Below are 10,878 nucleotides of genomic sequence, written 5' to 3' on the forward strand. Positions count from 1 at the left end.
CAAAGAAGTTGATGATGCACCTTTGTTAATTCTAGCACCCTTGTCTTCTCTTCCATTTTCAACTATGAATATATATGCATATTTTTGTTCCTTTTGCATGCTTTTAAAGATCAATGCAAACCTTTATTTTCTATAAATAATTTAATAAATACTTTGTTTTACAATGATACAACAAATGACAAATTCATAGCAAACAAGAGTCACAAGGAATTTCGGATCAGTATACTTTAATAAGGTATCAGTGTCAAATTACATTTCCTTATCAAGTTAAAAGTTCCCATACAGTTATAATATTGTCAATAAGAATTCAGCAATATAGATCATGAAATAATTATGATGATAGGTATGGTTAATATTAAGCAGGGAATATTTTGCAGAGTGTTTTAGTAAACTGTTAGGGTGTAACATTCTTTAATGCTGAAACTACACAAGCAGAAAATAAGAGTAGTATTTAAGTGTCATTAACCCTTCAAGTCATTACATTGCAGATTTGTCAATGTTGCTTTGCTATGCATCATAAGATGTTTTTAATGTATGTACTTTTTCTTTTGCTATAGATTCTTTTTAAAAGTAACTTTATTTTGGTAAGCAGTCCTTAAAGGCTCAGTCATGGATGGAGACCCCAGTAACATTTTAATGTACCAATGACAGAAAAGACTTTCAGTTTCCTTTTAGGCTCTGTGCAGACATTTGGGGAGGGTAGATTACCTAAGGCTGCCTGATCTAACTTAGTTCACCTGGGTGTGGACCTTACATAAGTTAGGTTGATCTAAGTTTGAACTGTACAGAAGTTCAGGACAGTTAGAGTAGTCTAAAAATGGCCGCCCCAATCCAAGTTAACCCTGCCTCTGAGGTACACCTAACTTAAACTGGGTTAGCAATTTTTAGATCAGTATATCCTGGAAAAGCCCAGTTGCTGGCCCCAACCCCTGGGCTGCACTTGTCCTACTCCCTTCCTGACACCAGGCTATTGTTAGCGCCTCATCCCCAGATGGACAACCCCTCCACCCAGGACCAGCTATTTCCCTACCACCCATCCTACAAGCCAGTTCTGGTGCCAGGTTCATCAGCATTCATTGATGCTGGGAGCAGAGGAAGTAAGTCCTGGTGGGGGGAGGGGTGGAAGGGATGTTGATGGTAGGTTCACCCCAGGGATTGGTTGCTTGGCGGTAGGGGAGTCAGGGAGCTAAAAATAGCCTCTGATCCCAGAGAATGGGGGAAAGGAGTGCCTGACCTCCCCCACAAGCTCCCCTGCAAGCCTCCCTGATCCCACCAAACCCTCCTGGACCCCAGAGATGATGCCTGACCCCCTGATTTCCCCACAGACCCGATTTTCCCCTCCAGAAGCCTGCTTCTCCCTCCCAATCCCCTTCCCCTCCACTACCCCTCCCATTCCAAATCACCTTAAATCAGGTGGCTATTTTAACTCGATCTAACCTCCCCAAATGTCTATATGCAACCTTAATGTATAGAATAGCTTATAAGTATCATTTAAATACAAGACATTCTGAAGTGCTCAATTAATCCAGTGCACCCTATCTGCAAATATACAGAGGGATTCTATATGATCACAAGCTATAGCAGAGCTGGCAGGTTGAATAGAAATAACTTTGATTTGGGGCTAGATTTTTACTTAGTGTAATTTGTAATTGCTCCAGTTCCTTCAGTGAAGTTACAGTAATTCTACAAAGAGAAAAAGGTTTGTTAACCCTGTGGCAAGAAAACATGGTTTGCTCTGATGGTCTCTTCACATTTTTTGTTGTAATGGGTTTCATCCTTGCCCTTTCACTCTTGGTTGTCCACTAAACAGCTAGGCTTATGAATATACTAAAATCTGTTCCATTCACTTCCATGTTTTATGAGACTATTATGGCTCTGCAAGGATATTGTTCCAGCAAAAGGATTTATAGGACCAAAACCACATCCTCACCCTTTTCAATTCATGGCAACACAAGTTTTTAACAGGGGTTCTGAAGATGTGTGTTTATTTTGTAACATCATGCTGTAAGATTATGTGTACTTGAAAGGCTATTAACAGTACAAGGCAAGCTCAGTTTTCAGCCAGCCCTCTGACTCCCACCCTTTTTATAAGTAGGTGAAGGGAAATACTATTTCAACTTACAATTGAAATTACTTCATTATTGAGGATTATGTTGCTACCTAGCACGTAAAATGCAAAAAAGACAATTGATAATTAGCAGTGTTAGTATCGGCCTTTGGACAGATTCCTGCAATATCAGCTACACCATAACAAACGCTACCAAATTCTAGCAAAAACAACTTTTAAGAAGTAATTCCGGTTCTGGTTCTGTGGCTGAGATATAACAAAAGTACCAATATATGATAAACATTTAACCCAGATAAACATTTTAAAAACTCAGTTATGTTTTGTGTAAAAACAAAAGAAATTATAAAACCAAGGAAGATCCAGTTCCAGATCATCTACCAGGGTAAGTCACTGACGTCCTTGACATCAATAGATCTAGGTCAGCTTACACCAGCCGAAGATCCGGCTTATACACATGGCTTCACAGATATCCACAAACACTGCAGTTCACCCTTCACATTGCTTTCAACAGATAGCATCAAATAAAGGCGGGGGGGGGGGGGGGGGGAAAAAAATGGGGGGGGGGCGGGGAGAGAAGAATGGGAGGGAGGCAGAGGGGTGGGTTTTATCTTTAATTTTTTTTCACAGATGTTAATGATACACTGTGTTTAGCGCTGGAAACCAGAGGGCAGGACAGGCAGAGGGGCACACAGGATTTTAATTTACCAGGTCCAACAGAAACTGTGGTATAAAATCAGATTTTTGTTTTGTTTGTTTCTTTGGCAATAAAAATAAATCTATGCAGTACTGCAGCCAAAGGATTGCATGGCAAGGCATTTACACCACAGATTTTATTAGCATGAACACTGAAGAAAAAATTTCAGAGAATATAAATTACAAGCAGTGGGAGGGGGGGGGGGGGGAGAGAGAAGAGGTAGGGAAAAATCAGTCTATCTAAAGAACATTTTTATCGAAATAGAGAAAAATACAGTAGATTTTATATTTTTTTTAATATGAATAATAAAATGAGTAACTTCAAAAAAGGCCACTATTTGGTAACATGGGCAAGTTCAGTATCTAAAGTAAAATCTTGCAAAAAGTGTATTGGTATTAGAAATTGTCTACTTGTAAAAATATATTTAAAAACTGAGGCTGTTTTGAACAGTATAGGCCAAGGAATATTACAGGATTGCTCAGGTCGCCTGGTCAAGAGCTCTGAGCAACTCGCTTCCCTGCAGAAGTGTGGAACTGCCCAAAACAGGGACATTAACCTCACAGTCATATCTGGTCAGTTCAGGCAACAAATATGGTTCGAAAGACGGCCCAAGCAGACGACTCAGACCTGAAAAAAAAATATTAGAAGAAAAATAGTGTAATTTTATGGCTGATGCCTACACATGGCTAAAGTTAGAAGATGAAGTGGTTTTTCCCATTTAATGATGTATGTTCTATTAAGAGAACTGAAAACAACTTTGCATCTTCCCGGTCAGTTATACAGAACAAAGAACAAATGATATAAAATGATAAGAACAATCTCATATGTTGAGATTTTGGCTAGATATGAAACTTCATGTTTTCTTTTGCTCTTCATGTAGATTTCCTGTTTTTGAGCTAGAATGAGCTCCCTCAAAACACTATCATCTATAGTAAACCACAGATTACAATTAACACCCGCTGCAGCATCTATATACCTCTCATGTAACACGCTCCATTTAAAAAAAAAAAAACAAAAAACCCCATAAAATTAAGTCAAACCTCAATCTGCTAAACTGTGATTCAGCTCTGTAATATGTTAGTGCTTTTTCACATTTTCAGTTGCAAGAAAAAAACTCCATAATACACAAGATGCCATTCATAGAATGACTTTCAATTTTTTTCAGTTGAAATCTGAGATTTTTAGCCAATTATTGCCAGATGCATCTAAAATTTTAGTTTTACAATAATTTGTTTTTTTTTTTTTTTACCCAAGAAACCTCTAATCACTATATTTAATAAAATTAAATAGGGAGGTAGAAAACAGGTTTTAAGCCTGTTTTCTACCTCCCTCCTATAAGCCTTTGGTCTTCCAGCTGGTATTGAACCCTAGATCAAAACCACTTTTTTATTGGTTATTGGTAGTCCTTACCTGACATTTTATGAGACCGTAACACATTAAAGTCCTGATAAGGAGAATTGTAATACTGAGGGGAAAATGCTGATTTCTGATCCACACCAGGACTTCCGCAGAGGGTTTGCTGCTGTTGATGTTGAAGTTGATTCATTGGTTGGCTCAGACTTCTTTGTGGGTTGCAAATAAACTCATCTGAAATGGGGGGAGGAAAAAGCAATTACTTGTGTTTGTGTGTGCGTTTAAAACAGAGAGAGAAACTATCACTGTGACCTGCTATGCCAACGGGTCTTCTGGGAGCATAGGTGCAGGGAATGAGTATACCAGAGGTCTTCACTACTGTAACAAATGTCTCCCTAGCAAATTTTATCACATGGATTTGTGCCAGGACACTGTTTATTCAGTCCCAGCCCCCACTGAAACAAAGGTTATACAACTACGCAGTCATTTTGTGAAAAAGCTGAAGACCAGGAGGCTAATTTTATAACCTCCTTTTTCATTTGAGGGATTAATGTACTCATTGAATTATTCCTCTCCATGAAACAAATTAGATTATTTCTTTCTTCTTAATAAAAGGCAATTCAGAAATGAACAGTAGGTGTGGATAACCACCTTACTTTGATCCCTCAATAGCGCTTGAATGTTCTTTCTTCAGAACCACTGACTGATCAAACACTCCTGACCTAACTGGTGGTGATATAATGTCTGGGTTGTGTATCACAGATAATGCCATTTGTGACTTCTAAATGAAGAGGAGAAAAACTGGAACATCTGGTTCCAAAATATAATACTTAAAAATGTTGTCCTTTAATACCTATTACACTTCTGTTCAAAATAATTTTTTACCATCTACTATTGCAAGTGAAATGCAAAGCAAGCTGTTAAGTCTCAGCCTTGCTAGTGATGGCTCTTGCTCCACTAACTGAACCCAGCTGAAAGTGATTCTAGAAAAATAAGATGGTTCTCTTTTTTCAGCTTGTGAATTTGGCAGTGCTTAGGGCCCAGTTCTCTACCCTAACCCTTGCACTGTCATATGCATTAAAACAAAATGTTCAAAGCCTAATCAAATTGAAATGGGAGAGGTTTGCACTGATTTTTGCCCTATAAATTGCAGGACAATGGAGGAATTGGCCCTAATGCTTTAAGCTGCTTTTTAAAGGAGTGAGCTATGTAGGACAGCGAGAAGTCATAGTGCAAACTAGAAGATCTGTCAGATTTTAAAAAATGGAAATACAGTTTTGATAGAAATCCTTGCAAATACCAGAAAACCATAGCGATATAAAGAGTGTGCATACCTGCCAGTAGGGGAAAGGAAAGAGGGCCCTCGCATGCTTTAGCCTAATAGTCTAAGGCAGGCGTGTTAAACTCATCTGGGCCTGGGGCATGAGACCAGTCTGCGGGCTGGATCAAGCCCACAGACCAGCCCTGTGAACCAGAGCTAGTGCAGACCCTGGCCTGGCCCTCAGGTGTTGCTTACAGTGCAACCTGGCTACAGCCGTTCACACCTGTTACATCTCAGCTCTGTGTTCTTGGGCAACCCTGGCACAGGATGCAGTCTGTCTGACTCACAAGGACTCACCCCTCCCCCTCCTCTACCTAAATGAAACTGATTAAGATGCAGTGAGAGACACACCTAAGACCCTCACCAGATAAGGGTGATAAGAGTGAAACAACTGCCCTAGGTCTCATTTACATCCGAGATGGAACCAGATGACCATTCATTTACATGAGAGATGGAGAACAGAAAGCCTGAAGCAGAGACTGCAGTGAATTCTGGGACCAGAGAAGCAGGAGAGCACTGCATGATGGGGAATCTGTGTTTCAAATGTTAATCAACCCATGTTCACACACACCCAGCTCAGCATTTCTCAGACCAGTTCTAATCTGGATTTACTAAGGACTTTTCCCCCCAGACACACACACACACACAGCTCTAAGTTTAATAGGTATCTCGGGCCGTACATTCCCCGGTCCCACTATGGGAGGCCTATTTAAACTTGTTTGACTAAAACTCGGTTGCCAGATTAGGGAATGCTGAGGCAAGAGACCGAGTTAGAGGGGGTATGGGCAACATTTGAACAATGGTTAAGGGTTCATCACAGCATCCAGCCTGCTGGAGCCCTAATCCCAGGTGTTGTCATATCTTTCCCGAGACGACTGGTGGGAGTCCTCTCCACAAAAGGTTATGAGCACCCCAATATTTGTCTTGAGTCTGTTAAAAGACTATAGTAAGATCTGGAAAAGTCATGCTAAGCTGAGGCTTGTGCACAACAAGTAAAAATCCAAAATCCTGATGCTGCAAGCTATCTATTGTTCCTGAAGAAACCATGAGATATCCCATCAGTATATCTGCCACCCATAGGAATCTCAAGCTGGCTCCCAAGTATTTGGGTTACTCCCTAATCTTAAGTGTTTCCTGATTATCAATCAGTTTCCTGAGATGGTCCAAACCAGATAACCCCTTGTCAATAGAAAAGACAATGATTTACACTACTGAGGGTGCTTCGAAGCAGCTAAACTGAGGGTATAAAAATCTGTAAGTGTGTGTGCTGCTAGAGGAAAAGGAAGAAAAAGAAGTAGAAGCAGGAGGAAAGAAGGAGAAGAAGAAAACCCCTGTGCTGACACCATCCCCTGTCGTTCTTGGGACGCTGGAAGAACAGATCATCTCTCCCTTCAAGGACTGTGCTACAGACTGTGCCTGTCAGCTTTGCAGCCTGAGTACCGTGGACTAGGTGAGATCCCAGCGTTCTCTGTCTTCTTTCTAGGCATAAACTTCTGAACCTGAACTGTATCAGTTAAGCTTGAGCTAAGTTTCCCCAAATACTTAGTGAAACCAGGGTAGTATTGTCATTGTTGGTGTTTGTTTTTCTTTTGCATGTCTATTACTACTAGTACTATTATATATTTCATATGCTTAGCAATAAATAACTTTTATAGTCAAACTTGGTAGTAACTGGGTATATTTTTCCTTCTCTGCTTCTTTTTCCTCCCGTGCTCTGCAGCAACGCTTCTTTTACCTAAGCTAAAGATCCCTGTGAAGCCCAAATTATTGTGGGGTCTGCTCATCAAGAGGCCAAAGATTGGGACGTGCTGAGTTTGAAACACATAAGGGGATCAGCTTGTACAGGATGATTGACCCAGTTTGACTCAGACGTGCCCTTATGAACTGAATGCTGGCCCATGAGGGTGTCAGCTGGACACCCAGCCGGATTCAGAGGGATTCTGTTTACCTGTGTGCTTGTGTCTGACCGCATTTTATTGTTGCTCTTATGAACTGATTCTTGGCATATGAGGGTGTCAGCCTGTCCATGCTGATCAGCCTGGCCAGGTCAGGCGTGTCACGTTAATTTGTGTGTGTTTGTGTGTATGACTGATTTGGTGACTGGAGGAACCCAGCCCATTGAGACTGAGTCCTGCAAGATAGCTCCACTGGGGGTGAGGGCTTGCAGAAGGGAGAAATACAGCTCCGTATAGTAACACAAGCAGCACATTGACAGAATCACCAAGACCCTAGAAACTATCCCTAATAAATGAGCACACCCCAAAGTAATGGGCAAATTTGGTAACACACCTCATGCAACATGCACTGGCCCCAAACCTGCAGGTGGCCCATGGTACATGGAGCCAGTCTGGAGCGCATGCTACAACCAGCACGCAAGGCCAGTTTGTAGCACATGCTGCTTGTGGTGTCTATACCAGACTGGCCCTGCGTGCTGGATCCAGCACTCACAGCCAGTCTGTGAGTCTGTACCAGACTGGCCTCGGATCTAGCATGCAGGGCTGGTCTGGTATGGGCACATCAGCGCACTCCTGGTAGTTTGAGGCTTGTGGTGGGAAGCAGAAGATAAAGGTTCATACTCTCTCTCTGAGAACAACTTAGAGCCTGTGTCTCCCACTCCCTGGATAAATGCCCTATCTATTAGGTGCTCTGCTTCCTCCTCCTAACATCTACTAGCCATAAGTTTGCCTGATTAAAATGTTGGGACTTAAACTGGTCTCATGTCTATACTTGTGCCATCATATGTTACCACATACCTGACTGGCCAGAGCACAGCCATACTTGGCAGTATGCTCAGTGGGTGCATGAAGCTCACATGCCTAGGACTGAATCACAAACTACATTCAGGTGAGTCAATTAAAACAGGATTTAGGTCAACATCTATGCTATTGTGTGAAATCAATTCCTCTGACATCTCTTGAAAAAGAAATCCAAGTATAATAACTTTCCTTTTACAGGACAATACCATTAGCAACACTGCTAATTTGGCAGTACCATTAGTGGCCTCTTAATGAAAGTCTGCTTTACAGTCTGGCTTACTGTAGTTCTGATGCCCCTGGTACAAAAGTGACACTATGATAACCCCTGCATGCATAGTCTTTGTTTCTGTTCAACTCATTTCTAGATATAATTGTAGGACAAACAACATGAAATCAGTTTCTTGTCTTACCATTAAGGACACTTGTGCTGAGGGACTTTTTTTCTGCAACCAATGAACAATTTTCCCCTTTCAGCATTTTCATTCTTTTCCACATTAACTGAGATGCGTTAATGGCTGATGCATCCGCCTAAAATTATTTTTTTTTAAAAGGAACCAGAAACAGATATAAATAATCAAAATGAAAAATCTTTTCAATGGCTATAATGTGAAATGTGTGAATTAATAGATTACCCCAGTCAGGTGTTGAAATGCTTGTTCTTCATAATCCAGCTGTCGCTTCAGTTTCAAACTATTGGACAGAGCAATTCTTGCCGGATTTATATCTATGCCCCGTTGCCCAAAACTCTCCAGTGACCTGGCAAGAAAAGACTTCTCCTTAAATGAACCATAACCAAAAAGTCTTGTTTGGTTGCAAAATTAAGATACTTTGGGACTCACGTTAGACTGCAGTGCAAACACAGATTTTTTTTTTTTGTCAGTTAACCCAGTGTTTTCACTGTCCATAATTCCTGGATGCTTTCATGCTTTATGTTGCAATAAATGAAAACCTAGTGTACTCAGCACCTTGCAATCTATTTAAAAAATTGAATGTAAAAACTACGATCTTAATCCATAAGAGGCTCATTCTGTATTCCATTATGCAGGCACAATACTAATATACTAAACAATAAATACAAATACGCAGATTAGCTTTTTGTGTCTACCATTTAACTGATCTTGCAAATTATTGCTCGTATAAACCAGAATCACAGTCCCAGCATAGGTAATTTTTCTAAGACTATTATTAAAAGAATACCAGACATATGAAGATCCCAAAGAACCTTATAAAAATGGGTAACATTTTTCCTGCCATTTTAGAGTTGCAACATGAAGCACGAGGAGTTAAGCAACTTGTTCATGGGAAAATAGTACATCAGTGGTAGAACTGATGAATATAAGCGGACTACCATTTGTGACTAACTTGGCTTGCCTACCACAATTCTTATGCTACCCCAATCACTGTTGTGTGTTGGACAGTGATCAATGTAAATGAAATACATTGAAAATCTAGAACAAAAGCTATTCTGTAGCTATATATGGTAAGTATGTGGTCCCCAGTCTTACCTCACAGTCTTTACCTCCTAGTCTTTAAATATGTTTATCCTCCCAGTTCCCTGGTGGGGAAGAGAAACACTATCATCCCTGTTTCCCACAGTGAGATCTGACTCACAAAGAGGCTTTTTCCAGGGAAGTCTGTGGACGAGCAGGGAACTGAGCACAGATTCTACCCCCAAGATCATCCTTCTTCTCCCACTCCTTGACCTTTTCTAAATTAGGTAAATTTTCCTGACTCAGCTTTTTCATCTGGTTTTGTGATAGGCAAACAGCCCTGTCCTGCTCCCAGTAAAGTCAAAGGAACAGGCATGCTAGTGGAAACAGAACTAGGTCACAACTATTCTAGCCACCTGATGAAATAAATTGCTCTAGTTGAGGGGGCAATTCGAATGTTTCAAGGTTATAGCAAAGAGCTCTTTTCTCTCAATAAAGCACAGATTTCAGAATTTTCACACTAGGAGGAAATTACCTTTTCTTATATACAGATGTGTGGGGAGAGTGGATTGGTGGCCCAGATGGAGAGTTGGCTAAGGATCCAGAGTATTTATCCATTAGTCTCCATTTAGTAGGAACATATTGTAATGGTGGATCAGGTGGCCATTGAGTATTCGGCCTTCCACCCAAAGAAGACAGTGGGGTGCTGGCTCGTGCCTGGTATGGTGGCAAAGATGATTTATTCATGTTGTTGAAAAACACAGATGACAGATGCCCAGGATTGGGGTTGATGTTTTTATTTGACACCTGTTGGCAGTATTTCTCCGAGAGGAACTGATTCTGTGCGGCAGAAGCAAGGGGCTGGAAGATGGTACTCATGCTACTTAAGCTCTGCTGGGTATTTTGTGCAATTTCAGAGAGAGGGTGTTCTTCTTGGCAGATTGGGCTGAGCTGGAAATCTTCACCATCCATGGGAATGTAAGGAGCCAGGGTTTCAAGATCCAGCTCATTGAAATCGGTCTGTACAAAAAAAAAGTCAACAGGAAATAAAAGTGCTAATAACAAACTTGTGGTGGTTAATATGAGCTGGAAGATGAAATTTCAGTAAATGTGAGACTGAAGAATCATTGTTCATTGACTTAAATGAAAGTGGCAGACACATTTAAAGATATCATTACTGAAATATCTGTTTTCATCAGTTGCACATTTCTTGATATTGCTGGAGGTAAGGTAGCATATGAGAGGTGGGCAGCAGG

General features: G+C 40.8%; 1 protein-coding gene across 3 annotated transcripts in view; it reads right to left on the reverse strand.

The window, feature by feature from the left end:
• Positions 1 to 210: 210 nt before the first annotated feature.
• Positions 211 to 10,878, reverse strand: part of EPAS1 (endothelial PAS domain protein 1) — a 58,467-nt gene continuing 47,799 nt past the window's right edge. For all 3 annotated transcript variants that reach the window (XM_025204594.1, XM_025204552.1, XM_025204516.1), the window contains 5 exons: positions 10,158 to 10,642; positions 8,825 to 8,948; positions 8,603 to 8,720; positions 4,173 to 4,349; positions 211 to 3,389 (listed from right to left, as the gene is read on the reverse strand). In XM_025204594.1, coding sequence (XP_025060379.1) covers positions 3,241 to 3,389; positions 4,173 to 4,349; positions 8,603 to 8,720; positions 8,825 to 8,948; positions 10,158 to 10,642 — 1,053 coding nt within the window. In that variant the 3' untranslated portion in view covers positions 211 to 3,240. The remainder of the gene's footprint in view (positions 3,390 to 4,172; positions 4,350 to 8,602; positions 8,721 to 8,824; positions 8,949 to 10,157; positions 10,643 to 10,878) is intronic.

Source organism: Alligator sinensis, unplaced genomic scaffold (genome assembly GCF_000455745.1).
Source record: "Alligator sinensis unplaced genomic scaffold, ASM45574v1 scaffold131_1, whole genome shotgun sequence".
NCBI lineage: Eukaryota > Metazoa > Chordata > Crocodylia > Alligatoridae > Alligator > Alligator sinensis.